This window comes from Spironucleus salmonicida, chromosome 2 (assembly GCF_000497125.1).
Source record: "Spironucleus salmonicida strain ATCC 50377 chromosome 2, whole genome shotgun sequence".
NCBI lineage: Eukaryota > Fornicata > Diplomonadida > Hexamitidae > Spironucleus > Spironucleus salmonicida.
In genome coordinates this window covers 493,000-508,771 of record NC_090597.1, presented here as the reverse complement: position 1 = coordinate 508,771, position 15,772 = coordinate 493,000, and the positions used below count along the sequence as shown (strand labels likewise).

Below are 15,772 nucleotides of genomic sequence, written 5' to 3'. Positions count from 1 at the left end.
CTCACATATAAACTTAGTGGAACACATAAAAATTCGCCAGATGAATTATTTTCTAGCATTGTTTCACATATGGTATGAAATTATAGTACTTATACGTCAAGGGATTGTAAAGTTATAGGGCCAGTGTATTTAAGTTAAAGTTATGATTACTTTTTAATGATCTTCTTCATTTGCAAGTAGAAAGTGAAAGAGTATTAAATATATATTTCTATTATAAATAAAAATTATAACATCTAGTTATAGTATTGTAATAGTTATATACCTTTATAAAAATTATAACGTATTGTTTATTTTTTGGTTTCTATAGATTCTAAATATATGTATTATCAAGGATGTTAACTTTTACCAATTATAAAATTACGATTTGACATATAATAATATACTTATATGAATTCATCATGTTTTTAAAATGCATAATATTCTTTATGATGGAAAAGAATTTATGATGACAATACTAAATAATTAGATCATATACTATAGAAAAAAGTTACTCATAAATTATTTTACCATTAAAATCCTAATATACTTTAGCTTTTGGAGCGAAATAAAATCTCAAAAATTATTATTAGTTTCGTCAATAAATTTTTAAATATAATATATTTTATTAATAAAATGTACTTTAATAAAAATTTTTATAGTTAAGATGTTTCTGACAATGAATTTAGCTATAAATTACGTAGTTCCTATATATAAACTTAGTTTAACTAAATATAATTATTTTATAATATAATAATTATTTGATTTAATATAATTTCTATACTTTAAACTATTTTTACACTACTTCTAAATTTGACATACATAATCTAATATAATTATTATACAATTATATTAATGTATAAAAACATTTATTTTATATTTTTATTATTAAGTTAACATGATATTAATATAATAATTACATATCTGTTATCCCTTCCACCCTTTCTATATGGCTACTAATTTACCGCCAGAACTCATGCAGGTTCAACAGCAGAATTTGATAAAGTAGCTTAAGCAACGTAAAAAGACATATGAGTTTGCCCCTATTAATCGATTGTTTAAACCAGTTTTTAATACTTAGAAGAGAAATTTTCGCCTTTTAGATCAAGATAATCGTTTGCTCAAAATATCTGACTCTCTTCTTAATTTTGAAGAAAATTCAATAGTGTTTGAAGAGCTTCAATTAAATTATATTCAGAATGAAGTAAAATTTGTTGATAGAACAATTTTGCAATCGCCGTAACTAACAGGCCCGATTTTCACTCCAATTAGAAATTTTATGAGTCCTAAGTGTCGTTAAGATTTAAGCTGGGATACACCTAGCCAGTACTTTGAAGACGAACCTGCGTTAATGAGTCTGATTGGTAAAGGCGGGGAGTGAGTTTCTGGGATATTTAAATCATTTAAAGTGTTTCATTAAGTATGATCTTCATTTTTTAAGTTAGAAGAGTAATAAAATGCTCTAATTTTTAGCAAAGAATTGTTTTATTAGAGTTTAGAATATAAGTTACTTGTGTAATTCAGAATTAGTTAAAATAATATTCTACTACCAAAAATAGTAAGCTAATATTATTTTAAAAATCCAACATTTATAAAGTGTTTAATAACAAACATAGGCAATGAGGTATATGAATAATATTTGTAAACTAAATTAGTAATCAAATAACATATACCTTTGTAAACACTATGAAATATTGTACACTAGGCTGATACTAAACGATATTTGTAATATTTTGCGCAAATTTTAATTACCATCCCCGTATACTTAGTTATAATGAGTATTTTTATGATTAAGCTACTTGGCATTATTGGAGCATTAGCTATAATGATAATAGTATAAATTTTTATTGCAGATGCTTTAATGACAATATTTAGACTAATGAGATCAAGCTATACAGACGAAGGGACAGAAATCTTAGGAACTATTACTGAAAAAGCAAAAATAGCGACCTATTTTTTCAATTTCCCATTGAGATACACAGGTTATGCTATTAGCACAGCTAGTGGAAAGACGTGCTTTACTAATGATAAAACTTAAGCTGGAGAGACATAAGTTTACTATCATTTAGATAAGTTTAAATTGCCTAGGTTTAAGTCTAAATTCTCATGCTCAACCACAGCTACGATCGACTAGTTTGACTCAAAATTTTATTTTAAGGGGTTAGACTTTCTCCTCCTGAGCCTTGCAATGCTAACAGTTATGATTACTACGGCAGCAATCATATTCATCATTGTGAAAAAGGTAAACAGGCCCAGAAAGTAAAATATTTATATGAGAGAGAATCAGCTTGTTCAGTGAGGAGTAATTTCAATACATTAGCACTTATTTTAACAATAACGAGAATTTTTACTAACACCGAAACCCGATGTGCGAAAATCCATAGAAAATATATTCTATCCCATTTTTTCATAAGAAAGGAAAATTTTCTATATACATATAATATCATATAATAATTAATTATTATTTAAATAATCATTATTCTAAAATTATATAATAATATATATTGGTTTTTTTAGAATTAGTATACATAAATATTCTTCAACTAAACACATTTTTTACTCAGTTAAAAATGGAACTGGAACGCAGCATATTCGAAGACGACGAGGTGCACACGCTGAACATGGCCATCCAGAAACTGGGCCTGAACTGGGTCCAGATACAGAAAAGCTATTTCCCGAACCACAAAATAACGCAGCTTCGCAAGATTTACAACTCCACGAAAATTGAGGAAATTGAGCCCCAGCCGTCGCTCCGGCACTGCTCCTCCAACGTTTGCACCTTCGACGCAAACGGCAGCCCGCAGTTCACGAACTACGCGGATTCGCTGTCCGATTTGATACTTTCCCTGACCGACGAGTGACTAAATTGGCCTGCAAATCGAATTCGCGATGGATGTGAATTTGTGGTTTATATGGTTATTGGGATATATAAGTAGGTATATATAAAAATAGATATTTGTGAGTAAATGTGTATATAAAGATATATAAGTATATGTGTAAATATTGATGTGAGTGAATATTATATATTATTATTATATATTATATATTATATATTATATATTATATATTATATATTATATATTATATATTATATATTATATATTATATATTATATATTATATATTATATATTATATATTATATATTATATATTATATATTATATATTATATATTATATATTATATATTATATATTATATATTATATATTATATATTATATATTATATATTATATATTATATATTATATATTATATATTATATATTATATATTATATATTATATATTATATATTATATATTATATATTATATATTATATATTATATATTATATATTATATATTATATATTATATATTATATATTATATATTATATATTATATATTATATATTATATATTATATATTATATATTATATATTATATATTATATATTATATATTATATATTATATATTATATATTATATATTATATATTATATATTATATATTATATATTATATATTATATATTATATATTATATATTATATATTATATATTATATATTATATATTATATATTATATATTATATATTATATATTATATTATTATTATATATTATATATTATATAAATATATATACACTATTTTTAATGTTTTTAAAGTACAAATTACTGCTAAATTTCACCATTTCGCCATTTCGCGTTTCAGCAGTTCCGTTCCGCTCCAGCTGAAAATTGCATAAGAACATCAATAAACTGCACGCAGTTGATGCGAATATCTTCGTAGTTTTGCGATGCGATTCGTAGCGTCTAGAGGGGAAAATCAGGAAAAAACTAAAATGGAAGGGATATTTTATATATTATTATTATATAAAAATATTCATAATTGGAAAATAAACTAAAATGGGAAGCTCATGAACGGGACTGCTTGGGCCATTGTTAAAACCCGTATTTATGGGACAAACGGATCCATAAACCGCTCTTCGGTCAATTGGAATTGAATTTTTAGCGATTTGCCGGAAAATCGCTAAAATCCTTTCCATTACCAAACAGTATTATTATACATTAAAAGAGATATTTTTAGAAATCACAGAAAATCTACGGTGAAATTAAGAGTTTGAGACTCTTAATTCCAGCTATAGCAGCCTGCGCGATGGGAGCACGCTCGGAAAGCACCCCTCCAGCGTATATCAATCTGAATTCTACCATATTTAATTGCATCTTTATGATTTATTATTATTATATAATAAATAGTATATTTCGCACTCCAGATGTAGATTTTATCCTCAAAATCTGAACTCTTCGCCACGGCGCTATCAGCCAGCTATCCGTTTGTATTTTGGCCGTACCTCCCGGCACGTGCAAAAGCCGATGCAGAAGCACCAAATTAGCGCAAGGCCCGCCGCCGAAAACGCCAAAAGGATCGAGGAAATCGCCAGAATGCCAAGGAAAATCTTGTCGAAGAGTACTTGGCTGGGAGACTCTATCATGCAAATATCATTATTATATAATATCTAAACAAAATATTCCAATTGTGGAATTTCTAAATTTGGGGAGTGGTAAAGGCAGCCGCGGTCAGTGAAGAGGACTATCCAAAAATACCCTGGTATCGGAAACTGGAAAATAGCAGAGTAGATTTTTTTGGGGGACACCAGGCCCATCCGTATGGACAGGCCTTCCTCTGGCGTTAATCTTGAAACCCGATATATGGAGATCGAGGATGCTATGTCGTAGGTACTGAGGCATATTGCGGTAGCGTGGATCGCCAAGAGACCGGAATAGAACGTTTTCACAATATATTTTTTAGCAAATCTCATTTTGAATATATTGGTATTAATATATAATATTATAATAATAGTGGAAATAAAAATTATTTAATCACCACTATTTTTCTAATTTTTTCAGCTCTTCCAGGAACGGGCGTTCCGTGGTAGCAAACCTCTGAGACAGAATTCGCGTTTGTGACTGTGTTTTAGGTAATCTTGCTAGTTAATTAGATGAAAATTAAGATACTGTAGCTTTAGGCGGCTATGTTTGCTTCAAGATTGGCTTCTACTTGAAACGTCTGATGTTGATAAGTTGTTAGTCTAGCAACTTAATTCGTACGTTTATTTCTTTAGCAACTTAATTCATTTGTATTAAAAGGGCGCGAGTAAAAAATAATCTTTATATAAGTATATAATATTCTTTAGTATGATAATATGTAGATAACAATTGATAGTTATTTAGATAGTTAAAAGTAAAATTAGAATTTGTCACTCAGCAGCTCTTAATAATGATCATAATACCATTGATAACAGACCAGATCCATCCGAAGATGATTAAAGTACAAACTAACTGAAGAAGACCAGTAATAAGTAAGTCTTTGTTGCAGTTATTAACGGCGCATGCTACTAATAAACCGACACCAGGGAATATTTCTAAGATACCACAGATGATGTTCATGGTTTTATCATTTTGAGGAATAGGAAGACACTCAAAACCCATTTACTTGATGGAGTGGTTAAAATTACAACGAATTAAATATGATTAATATTAATATTTATTTTTGTGAATTTTTACAATTAATAATCTAATAAATAAATGATTAAAGATAACTATATATTTCATATAATAATCAGAAAAATACTTTGTTTTTAATAGTATAGATACATAACTAACTAATATTAACACATAAAATATTCTATTTATCTTTAGCTTAAATCTATATATTAATAAATAAACGATCATAAAGAACGCTCACATTTTCATTCATAAAGTTTAAATTACATTTTTACTAGTATACTCTCTTTATTTCATATTAAAACAATTTAAATAAGTAGAATTATATGGTTTTGTTTAAGCACTATCTTACTTCCTAATGTATCTAAATAAGCAATAAGAAAGACATAATGATGCTGGAAAAATCACTTATATTCAGAAAACTAACTTTAGTATCTTTCTTTGTTGACGATATCCATATTATTCACTATTTGCTTATTTAAAGCTTTCTAGAATAGATAGCCCCGTTGAGAATCTTGTATTGATAATATCAGGTAGTTAGGCTAGTTTTGGAAAACTATCAACCTCACTTCTCAATTAATGCTAACAGGGGCGAAGACGAGGTGTTAGCATCATTTTTAGATTTAATTGTTTGTAAAAATTATTTATTATATGGTATTAGTTATATTTATATTCACCTAAGTAAAATATTATAGTTTTTATTATCCATATTTATCTTATCATCCAAATGTTTATTCTATTATCAGAAAAACATTACATATATATAATATTTTTTGATAATTTAGGAAACTAACTAAAACTATATTAAGACCTCTAATATACATTATTAACTTGTACACCAGTAATTATACTTTTTGAAAAATAATTTGAATAAACTTTACGTTACCTCAAAATGATGGATCACGTCAAATCCAAAAGTAACCATGAATTTAATATTCAATATGATCATCATATTAATGGTTTTTTTTAAGTAAATTAACGATTTTATCTTAAGCAATACTAATTATTATTATCAAATATTGTTAATATGATACGAATCTTATACACCTAATAATATATTATTTATATAAGTTTAGATAACTAAATTATTTATTCTTTTTAAGGTAATACTATTAGCTTGTATAAAAATTGATTTCTCACTTTCTGAAGATCAGCTGATTTACTGATCATTGCATTCCTGCTATAGCAAAAATTGTTAGACTGCCATAAGGTTATTTGTGATAAATAAAAACAGTTAAATATATTTTTTTATTATGTAAAGTTGACAATAAAGCGTAGTTTATCTTTACAGAAAAATCAGGCAATTTAATACTAACCTACATGTTTTATATTAGTATAGTTTCTTCATTTATTTTTTACGATATAATATAATTATTTAGTACTATTTTGAGATGCAGGTTAAAGTTTTATTGACATTAAATGAGGAAAATCTGTAGGTCACTTAAACCAAGTACAGTTAAAAAGTGTCCTCCATCTCGGGTTACACTATCTCATTCATACTGTACACGTGATGAAGCATCAGAATCTTGCTAACTTAATTTTATGATGTTACGTGAGGAACTAGACAATTTTATACTCAATGAGTTAGATGATTAAGTATAGTGAATATATAGCATTAACTAAGTATATTATATTCATTATTATTTTATAGTTCATAAAATTAAGGTGATTGCACACTTACTTGAATACTTAATAGTTTAAATTTTATTTATTATTATTCAGTAAATAATCGCTGTAAAATTAATTCCAGTTGATATTATTTTTATGGCTATTTTATTCATCCACATTTAATAAATATGTAATGTAAAACTATTTTTAGTATGATTAATTTATTTACATATACACTTATGTTATATGATAAAATTAGGTAAATCAATTAATAGCACTCTTTATACATGTAAACTTATCATACAGTTATTTGAGCCATTGTATATAATTTGTTGTATTTAATCTAGTTTATATCTGCTAATTAGATGTGTATTTAATAGTTATTAATACATGATATTTATATGTTTCCTTGTCTTAATTTTTATATTTATTATTTATATATACTATAAGACTTAAAATTGAATAAAATTGTATTTAACTTCTCGAAATAATAATAATCATATTTTAAGAATTCCAGATACAATTGATACTTAAATTAAATAGTTAATTCTTATAAGTATTAGTTATTATTGTATTTATTATTCCCATAAAGTAATAATTGTGATTTGCTTTTTTATATGTTAATATCAAAATATAAATAATAAGCTATAAAAAGTAGATTTAAAAGTAGATATTTTATTTATAATATTTATTAGATATTAATAATGTTTATGCATTTTCTCTTCACAAAAAATGTCTGAAAAAGAGTAAATCTCTATTGAATCTCAGGACATATCTCCCCGAGCCAAGAAGCTTGCGTGGTGGGTATTTTTGCTCTTCGGTATTACTGTTCTCCTCCCCTTCAACTGCTTTATCGTACCAGTCGACTACTGGTTCAACCAGTTCCCCTCCACCCTGCTCACTGCTATTTCCGTCACCAACAACATCTTCAACAGTATCGTAACTTTCATCATGATGAAGTTTTCCTACACCCTCACTGTTAGATTCAGAATACTTGTTTCGCTTACTATCTGGCTGGTTGTTTTGCTCATCGTTCCGTTTGCGCAGTTGTTCTCGCACAACCAGACCACCAGGATGACGATAATTCTGATCTGCGTGGCCTTCGCGGGCTGCGCGAACGGCCTCTTCTTCCCCACCGCCATCGGGGTTGCGGCCTCCCTGGACGTGAGCTTCATCGCCGCCTTCAATGCTGGGTCGGGCATCGCCGGTATAGTTGCCTAGGTGCTCAAGGTGATCACGAAGCCCATCATCCCCTTCAACAGCAAGGCCCCCACCTTCGACTCCGTGCTGTACTACACCACCGTGGCCTACTACATCATCGCCGCTATCTTCGTGCTCGTGACCTACTTCGCCTACTTCTGGCTCGTCAAGAACTACGGCGCTGACAAGATCGAGTTCGACGCCGCCGACCGCCAGAAGTACTTCACGCGCGACAAGAGCGCCGCCAAGGAGGTCGCCGCCCCCGGCACCACCTTCTTCGACGCGGTCAAGAACTTGTGGATGCCCGGCGTCTCGCTCTTCCTCATCTTCTTCGTCACCCTCACCCTGTTCCCCGCCATCACCATCCAGATCCTGTGCTACTCCATGTTCAAGACCAACGAGTCCGGCAAGTACGGCGACTGGTGGTCCATCATCATGTTCTCCTGGTTCATGGTCGGCGACTGGGTCGGCCGGCAGTTCCCCTCCTGGAAGTGGGGGCTCAGCATCTGGAACGTCAAGACGCTCTTCATCGCCGCCATCGTCAGGCTCGCCTTCATCGCGCTCTTCATCATCCAGATCGTGCCCTACTACCACTGGCCTGCCGGTACCGCTTCGCCTGCTGCAGCTGGCACCGCCCCCGACGGCCTTCCCCTCGTCCACAACGACCTGGTGGCCTGGATCGTGATGATCCTCTTCGCGGTGTCCAACGGCTGGTTCATGTGCGCCATCTTCTGCAAGTACGGCAGCATCATGAAGCCCGAGACCAACGGCACGCACGCCGCCAACTTCATGACCCTCTGCCTCAACATGGGCCTCCTCTTCGGCAGCTCGCTCGGCACCGTCGTGTCCATCATAATTGATAGCGCGAAGGCCAGTCTGGGCTGAGAGTGAACGTAATTATCCTTTAGCAAGTGCGGGCCATCCCATCCCACCCGCCGCAGCGCTGCCCGCTCAGTCGCATATACTATATATCCCGCCGTGCATATTTCGCCAGCCTGAAAAACGGGAGCGAAGTAGTCCCCTCCATATAATAACGGCATATTCCGGTCATTCCTAATTTCCGCATGCCGAACCAGCCGTCCAAGTCGAAGTACAAGTTTCTTGCGAAAAAGGGCGCCGGCGCGTTCGCGGACGTGATCGAGGCCCTGAACACCACGAACCAGGAGAGGGTCGCCATCAAGCGCATGAAGCAGCCGTACGAGTCCGTGGAGCAGATAACCAAGCTGAAGGAGCTGAAAGTCCTCAAAAACCTGCGGAGCAAGCCCAACATAGTCCAGCTGCAGGAAATCCTCTTCGACCGCGCCTCGGGAAAGCTGGCCCTCGTGTTCGAGCTCCTGGACATGAACCTTTACGAGATCATCAAGGACCTTCCGCAGCCGCTACCGGCCAACCTGGCGAAGTTCTACTGCTTCCAGGCAGCCTGCTCCCTGGCGACGCTGCACGAGAACCACTTCTTCCACCGGGACATAAAGCCGGAGAACTTCCTGATGAAGAAGTACGGGAATGCGTTCGTCCTCAAGCTGGCCGACTTCGGGTCCGCCACGGAGAAGACCAACGCCCCTCCGCTGACGGAGTACATTTCCACGCGCTGGTATCGTGCCCCGGAGATCCTGCTAACCGACGGGGACTACTCGTTTGAGATCGACATATTCGCGCTGGGATGCGTATTTTTCGAGGTATGCACCAACTTCCCGCTGTTCCCCGGGAAGGACGAGGTGGACCAGCTGCAGCGGATTCACAAAGTGTGCGGCGTGCCGGGCGTGGATGTGTTCACGCGCATCCGACGGAACGCAACTCGAAACCCCATCAAGACGAGCTTCATGCAGCAACAGGGCGTCGGGGTAGGAAAGTGGATTAAAAACAAGGACGCCAGCCACACGATCGAGGGCATGATCCAGTATGACCCGAAGCTGCGGATGACGATCTAGGATGTGCTGGCGTCCGAGTGGTTCGCAGATATGGGATAGATCCTAGAGGTGGTTAAGGGGGACCTTCCTGCGGAGCACTATGAGCTTCTGCGAGGGTTTGTATCAAAGAGAGCCGATCTTCCAGGAGTCCAAGCTAAAAAGACTAGCTACAAGGTGAAAAGAGAGCCGACAAAAGGGCACGCTGCACAAGATAATGGGATCAAGCTGCCAACAATAGTAGTAAAAGGCTAGAAAGCCAAATAGTGAAAGATTTCGGGCTTTCTTTCGGATGGCTTATAATATTCTGTATTGTCATATTATATTCAGTTCGTAAAATGGGAGCCATAGCCTCGATTCTTCGATCCGGCAAACCACCGCCTTCTAATAGACATAAAGTGCCTAATGAGAGGATGATAAAAGAGGTAGTGTCTGTACAAAGTCCAGCCCCCGCCATCCAGCCCATGGAAGTAAGCTAGGACTCTGCTAGCTAATTCCTAGTCCTCCCGTCGACCATCCTCATGGCGGGTGGTCCAAAAGGATAGATAGCAGATAATAGGTGTGTGGCTTCAACAGACGAAAAGTTTATCTGAGGTGTGGATATGTATCGTTTTCTGATATACGGTAATATATATATGTATCAGTATTCTAAAAATGGATGGAGCACCGCATGAACAGATTCTTGTTGATGCATCGTAGGTGGTCCTAAAAATACCTGCTCTAAAGCTGGTTTTTATCTCAGTTTGGCCTGTTTTGGTTTCTGGTGTCGTTTATTGTGCATAGTAATTTATCTCGATGTATTTTTTACAGGCCTTTGTGATTCCAGACCAGCCATACATCTTAGTTGTACTATTTGCCGGAATAACCTTGTTCTAAGCTTTTCCAGGAAGTATCTGGGAGCAATTCTCTTAGATCGCCAGCCAGACACTCTTTGTTAATGACCTGGAAACAGCCGATAACCTTAATCTAATATCAATCAATTTATCCATATGCTGGACAGTTATCTCATTGATTATTTTCTACCCCATCTGCTATTTTGTTGTTACCAAATATAACATGCCTGAAACAATCCGACCACTGCTATATACAACATTTGCACTTACGGGACCATTCTCAGCACTGACTGTTGGATAGGAGTTTCGGTACCAAGTTGAGGAAAGAGTTCTTTTGGGATCATCTATCACTATATTTTTAGCTATCATTTTCATCAGTATTGAAATGTTCCTTTATGTAACCTTCTTTCCTAGCTCAGCATGGCCAACCGCAGTCGCTTATGTATTGACAAATGTTCTAATATCAACATGGACTGTTGTATGGAATCAGAAAGTCACAGTTTTGGGCATCAAGAACAAGACTATTATTACTACTACCTGGAAAGATATTGCCAACTTTAAGAAACTGAAAGGATTCTTGCACTAGATGGGTTAGTTTTTATTCAGCAGCATACTGATCCTTCCTTTAAAGTTAGCACTACCAGTGGGTATATTCCTTGGGGCGACCTTGACCTAAAACTCCCCTAACGCGAAGGCCCAAGGATACAAACTCTTAGTATTCTCGTTTTACGGATAAATATTTCGGGTGGTTCCGCAAGCTATTTCTAAATTTTTCATGAAAGTAACTCTTATCTGCATCAAAGAGAATCACCACCGTCGCATCAACGAGCTCATTCTCCACTCGATTATTTTGTGTGCAATCATTAATGGAGTAATCATGCTCCTAATGATATTTCTCCCTATTATTTAAGTTTTTCTCCCCGCAAATGAAGGACTTCCTGACATAAAAGATCCTATTTTACATACTGGGATTTCTGGGTTTGGGTAGATTGCCACAGAAATAGCAGTATCCCTAGCAATGGCACATAGACACTATCCAATTATAGCCTCGTTAGGATGTTTGAAACTGGTATAAGAATTCTTAAATTGGTACCTTTTCACTAAATACGTAGGTGAAACAGATACTTTTTATAAGATACCCCTTTATGGAGAGCTAAACTCTAGTATTGCCGGCTTGTTTATTATCATATGCTACTGTGTGTGGTTTTAGAAAAAGGGTAAGACCGAAGTAAATACACCTAGCAAGAAACACTCATAGCACAAGTCAAACTAAAAAAAGTGATATTTCGTATGTACTTCACTTCAAAGCTACTCCACTCTTAATCCCTGCCAAGTGCCCGATAACATCGTAGTTGAATTTTTCTAACATATCGCCATCAATTCCCTGTATGAAAGCTTCCTGGACCTGCTATATATTTTAAACGCTACTTATATCTCTCCAGAATGGGATCACGCCTCTATTCCAGTCTCTGACTACAGATATGGCCACCTCATCCTGGTCTACAATGCCTCCATGTTTAATCTTACCTAATTTCTTACCCAATTTAACCAAAAAGTCTCTTAATTATGATTCTGGGTCTAACTCTTAAAACTCCAGAGTATAAACATTATAAACATCGGAAATCTTTCCTACCATGCCTAATAATCTACCTACCTCACCAATTGGATCCTCTAATAATTCTTCTCTAAGGATAACATTCTATCTCGTATCGAAAACAACACCAGGACAATCTAATAATCTAAGTTTTTTATCAATATGGATTTCCTTAATATTTCTGGTTTAACCAGGTATTGGAGCTGCTAAACAGCATGCCCTATTAGCTAATGCGTTAATAACTGAAGATTTTCCTGTATTTGGATAACCAACGCAACATGCAACAGCACGTTCACCAGGACATAAAGAGTGAAGTAGTCTTTTAAGCTCAAAAGCTCCAACGCAAGCAGTTTTGTCAGATAAACCTGTTTATGCAGAAGCATAACGAACAGAAGACTTTCCAACAATTTATGGAGCTTTAAAAAGTATAGAAGGGATGTGTAGAGATTTATAATAATTAACATATTATTATATGACATTGGATGGAACCAAATCAATTTTATTAAGCAATAATACAAAGGGTTTCTTAAGAGTACGACAAAGTTACTCCAACTCCCCATTTCTAGTATTTTCTGGATCTCTAGCATCTAGAACCTAAAGAATTACATCAGATTATTGAACAACTTAGTTTAATTCTGTCTTAAATTATTGTTTTCTTAAGTTCTTTTCTTTAAGGAATACATCTCCAGAATTAAATATGTCATCTTAGATATCTCTAATTTCTTACTCCGCATTCACAACATCAACCGCAAATTTTTAGGCCATAGCTCGCTGCATATCTGTTGGTGTAATTTTTTCTGCATTATTTAATAATTAGCGCATAATTTTTGCTTTCAATGGATCAATATTAGGAAGTGCTGGATCTTTCAATAAAATTTTTCTAGGGGCCTTACCTTTTTTAACATCTTTGTTAGTTTTACGTCTGACATCAGATTGATGACGTTTTTCTGCTCTAACCTCTTTTAATGATGCTCTGCGCTTAGACTTGTGTTATTTCTTAGGCATTTGGTGGAACGGGTGAAGGAAAGGGATTTTATATAGTTATTATATAGTATATAATATAATAATTTAAAAATAGATAAAGTTTAGAATCTTATATAATTTATTAGTTTGAAAAATTAAACATGGAGGCATTGTAGACCAGGATGAGGTGGCCATATCTGTAGTCAGAGACTGGAATAGAGGCGTGATCCCATTCTGGAGAGATATAAGTAGCGTTTAAAATATATAGCAGGTCCAGGAAGCTTTCATACAGGGAATTGATGGCGATATGTTAGAAAAATTCAACTACGATGTTATCGGGCACTTGGCAGGGATTAAGAGTGGAGTAGCTTTGAAGTGAAGTACATACGAAATATCACTTTTTTTAGTTTGACTTGTGCTATGAGTGTTTCTTGCTAGGTGTATTTACTTCGGTCTTACCCTTTTTCTAAAACCACACACAGTAGCATATGATAATAAACAAGCCGGCAATACTAGAGTTTAGCTCTCCATAAAGGGGTATCTTATAAAAAGTATCTGTTTCACCTACGTATTTAGTGAAAAGGTACCAATTTAAGAATTCTTATACCAGTTTCAAACATCCTAACGAGGCTATAATTGGATAGTGTCTATGTGCCATTGCTAGGGATACTGCTATTTCTGTGGCAATCTACCCAAACCCAGAAATCCCAGTATGTAAAATAGGATCTTTTATGTCAGGAAGTCCTTCATTTGCGGGGAGAAAAACTTAAATAATAGGGAGAAATATCATTAGGAGCATGATTACTCCATTAATGATTGCACACAAAATAATCGAGTGGAGAATGAGCTCGTTGATGCGACGGTGGTGATTCTCTTTGATGCAGATAAGAGTTACTTTCATGAAAAATTTAGAAATAGCTTGCGGAACCACCCGAAATATTTATCCGTAAAACGAGAATACTAAGAGTTTGTATCCTTGGGCCTTCGCGTTAGGGGAGTTTTAGGTCAAGGTCGCCCCAAGGAATATACCCACTGGTAGTGCTAACTTTAAAGGAAGGATCAGTATGCTGCTGAATAAAAACTAACCCATCTAGTGCAAGAATCCTTTCAGTTTCTTAAAGTTGGCAATATCTTTCCAGGTAGTAGTAATAATAGTCTTGTTCTTGATGCCCAAAACTGTGACTTTCTGATTCCATACAACAGTCCATGTTGATATTAGAACATTTGTCAATACATAAGCGACTGCGGTTGGCCATGCTGAGCTAGGAAAGAAGGTTACATAAAGGAACATTTCAATACTGATGAAAATGATAGCTAAAAATATAGTGATAGATGATCCCAAAAGAACTCTTTCCTCAACTTGGTACCGAAACTCCTATCCAACAGTCAGTGCTGAGAATGGTCCCGTAAGTGCAAATGTTGTATATAGCAGTGGTCGGATTGTTTCAGGCATGTTATATTTGGTAACAACAAAATAGCAGATGGGGTAGAAAATAATCAATGAGATAACTGTCCAGCATATGGATAAATTGATTGATATTAGATTAAGGTTATCGGCTGTTTCCAGGTCATTAACAAAGAGTGTCTGGCTGGCGATCTAAGAGAATTGCTCCCAGATACTTCCTGGAAAAGCTTAGAACAAGGTTATTCCGGCAAATAGTACAACTAAGATGTATGGCTGGTCTGGAATCACAAAGGCCTGTAAAAAATACATCGAGATAAATTACTATGCACAATAAACGACACCAGAAACCAAAACAGGCCAAACTGAGATAAAAACCAGCTTTAGAGCAGGTATTTTTAGGACCACCTACGATGCATCAACAAGAATCTGTTCATGCGGTGCTCCATCCATTTTTAGAATACTGATACATATATATATTACCGTATATCAGAAAACGATACATATCCACACCTCAGATAAACTTTTCGTCTGTTGAAGCCACACACCTATTATCTGCTATCTATCCTTTTGGACCACCCGCCATGAGGATGGTCGACGGGAGGACTAGGAATTAGCTAGCAGAGTCCTAGCTTACTTCCATGGGCTGGATGGCGGGGGCTGGACTTTGTACAGACACTACCTCTTTTATCATCCTCTCATTAGGCACTTTATGTCTATTAGAAGGCGGTGGTTTGCCGGATCGAAGAATCGAGGCTATGGCTCCCATTTTACGAACTGAATATAATATGACAATACAGAATATTATAA

At 34.9% G+C, this 15,772-nt stretch overlaps 15 protein-coding genes across 15 annotated transcripts; 9 read left to right on the top strand and 6 right to left on the bottom strand. All coding sequences in view use genetic code 6, as the record gives it.

Annotated features, from left to right (window-relative positions):
• Positions 1-925: 925 nt before the first annotated feature.
• Positions 926-1,357, top strand: SS50377_21501 (uncharacterized protein; the record flags this gene model as incomplete). The annotated part of the gene is made up of 1 exon (XM_067905420.1): positions 926-1,357. One exon carries the CDS (start codon positions 926-928, stop codon positions 1,355-1,357), a length of 432 nt encoding a protein of 143 aa, XP_067766737.1.
• A 393-nt stretch (positions 1,358-1,750) lies between these two features.
• On the top strand, positions 1,751-2,275 carry SS50377_21500 (Transmembrane domain-containing protein; the record flags this gene model as incomplete). Its single annotated transcript, XM_067905419.1, has 1 exon — positions 1,751-2,275. The coding sequence occupies one exon, from the start codon at positions 1,751-1,753 to the stop codon at positions 2,273-2,275; it is 525 nt and encodes a 174-aa protein (XP_067766736.1).
• A 271-nt stretch (positions 2,276-2,546) lies between these two features.
• SS50377_21499 (uncharacterized protein) lies at positions 2,547-2,837 on the top strand (the record flags this gene model as incomplete). Its single annotated transcript, XM_067905418.1, has 1 exon — positions 2,547-2,837. The coding sequence occupies one exon, from the start codon at positions 2,547-2,549 to the stop codon at positions 2,835-2,837; it is 291 nt and encodes a 96-aa protein (XP_067766735.1).
• A 1,106-nt stretch (positions 2,838-3,943) lies between these two features.
• On the bottom strand, positions 3,944-4,177 carry SS50377_21498 (uncharacterized protein; the record flags this gene model as incomplete). Its single annotated transcript, XM_067905417.1, has 1 exon — positions 3,944-4,177. The coding sequence occupies one exon, from the start codon at positions 4,175-4,177 to the stop codon at positions 3,944-3,946; it is 234 nt and encodes a 77-aa protein (XP_067766734.1).
• Positions 4,178-4,227: 50 nt separating this feature from the next.
• On the top strand, positions 4,228-4,653 carry SS50377_21497 (uncharacterized protein; the record flags this gene model as incomplete). Its single annotated transcript, XM_067905416.1, has 1 exon — positions 4,228-4,653. One exon carries the CDS (start codon positions 4,228-4,230, stop codon positions 4,651-4,653), a length of 426 nt encoding a protein of 141 aa, XP_067766733.1.
• Positions 4,654-4,834: 181 nt separating this feature from the next.
• On the bottom strand, positions 4,835-5,089 carry SS50377_21496 (uncharacterized protein; the record flags this gene model as incomplete). Its single annotated transcript, XM_067905415.1, has 1 exon — positions 4,835-5,089. The coding sequence occupies one exon, from the start codon at positions 5,087-5,089 to the stop codon at positions 4,835-4,837; it is 255 nt and encodes an 84-aa protein (XP_067766732.1).
• Positions 5,090-5,215: 126 nt separating this feature from the next.
• SS50377_21495 (Transmembrane domain-containing protein) lies at positions 5,216-5,443 on the bottom strand (the record flags this gene model as incomplete). Its single annotated transcript, XM_067905414.1, has 1 exon — positions 5,216-5,443. One exon carries the CDS (start codon positions 5,441-5,443, stop codon positions 5,216-5,218), a length of 228 nt encoding a protein of 75 aa, XP_067766731.1.
• Positions 5,444-6,877: 1,434 nt separating this feature from the next.
• SS50377_21494 (uncharacterized protein) lies at positions 6,878-7,063 on the top strand (the record flags this gene model as incomplete). Its single annotated transcript, XM_067905413.1, has 1 exon — positions 6,878-7,063. The coding sequence occupies one exon, from the start codon at positions 6,878-6,880 to the stop codon at positions 7,061-7,063; it is 186 nt and encodes a 61-aa protein (XP_067766730.1).
• A 735-nt stretch (positions 7,064-7,798) lies between these two features.
• On the top strand, positions 7,799-9,151 carry SS50377_21493 (Nucleoside transporter; the record flags this gene model as incomplete). Its single annotated transcript, XM_067905412.1, has 1 exon — positions 7,799-9,151. The coding sequence occupies one exon, from the start codon at positions 7,799-7,801 to the stop codon at positions 9,149-9,151; it is 1,353 nt and encodes a 450-aa protein (XP_067766729.1).
• Positions 9,152-9,330: 179 nt separating this feature from the next.
• Positions 9,331-10,440, top strand: SS50377_21492 (Long-flagella protein, kinase, CMGC RCK; the record flags this gene model as incomplete). Its single annotated transcript, XM_067905411.1, has 1 exon — positions 9,331-10,440. The coding sequence occupies one exon, from the start codon at positions 9,331-9,333 to the stop codon at positions 10,438-10,440; it is 1,110 nt and encodes a 369-aa protein (XP_067766728.1).
• A 68-nt stretch (positions 10,441-10,508) lies between these two features.
• On the top strand, positions 10,509-10,763 carry SS50377_21491 (uncharacterized protein; the record flags this gene model as incomplete). The annotated part of the gene is made up of 1 exon (XM_067905410.1): positions 10,509-10,763. The coding sequence occupies one exon, from the start codon at positions 10,509-10,511 to the stop codon at positions 10,761-10,763; it is 255 nt and encodes an 84-aa protein (XP_067766727.1).
• A 61-nt stretch (positions 10,764-10,824) lies between these two features.
• SS50377_21490 (Transmembrane domain-containing protein) lies at positions 10,825-12,285 on the top strand (the record flags this gene model as incomplete). The annotated part of the gene is made up of 1 exon (XM_067905409.1): positions 10,825-12,285. The coding sequence occupies one exon, from the start codon at positions 10,825-10,827 to the stop codon at positions 12,283-12,285; it is 1,461 nt and encodes a 486-aa protein (XP_067766726.1).
• A 15-nt stretch (positions 12,286-12,300) lies between these two features.
• SS50377_21489 (Nucleolar GTPase) lies at positions 12,301-13,602 on the bottom strand (the record flags this gene model as incomplete). Its single annotated transcript, XM_067905408.1, has 1 exon — positions 12,301-13,602. One exon carries the CDS (start codon positions 13,600-13,602, stop codon positions 12,301-12,303), a length of 1,302 nt encoding a protein of 433 aa, XP_067766725.1.
• Positions 13,603-13,954: 352 nt separating this feature from the next.
• SS50377_21488 (Transmembrane domain-containing protein) lies at positions 13,955-15,415 on the bottom strand (the record flags this gene model as incomplete). The annotated part of the gene is made up of 1 exon (XM_067905407.1): positions 13,955-15,415. One exon carries the CDS (start codon positions 15,413-15,415, stop codon positions 13,955-13,957), a length of 1,461 nt encoding a protein of 486 aa, XP_067766724.1.
• A 61-nt stretch (positions 15,416-15,476) lies between these two features.
• On the bottom strand, positions 15,477-15,731 carry SS50377_21487 (uncharacterized protein; the record flags this gene model as incomplete). Its single annotated transcript, XM_067905406.1, has 1 exon — positions 15,477-15,731. The coding sequence occupies one exon, from the start codon at positions 15,729-15,731 to the stop codon at positions 15,477-15,479; it is 255 nt and encodes an 84-aa protein (XP_067766723.1).
• Between the last annotated feature and the right edge of the window lie 41 nt (positions 15,732-15,772).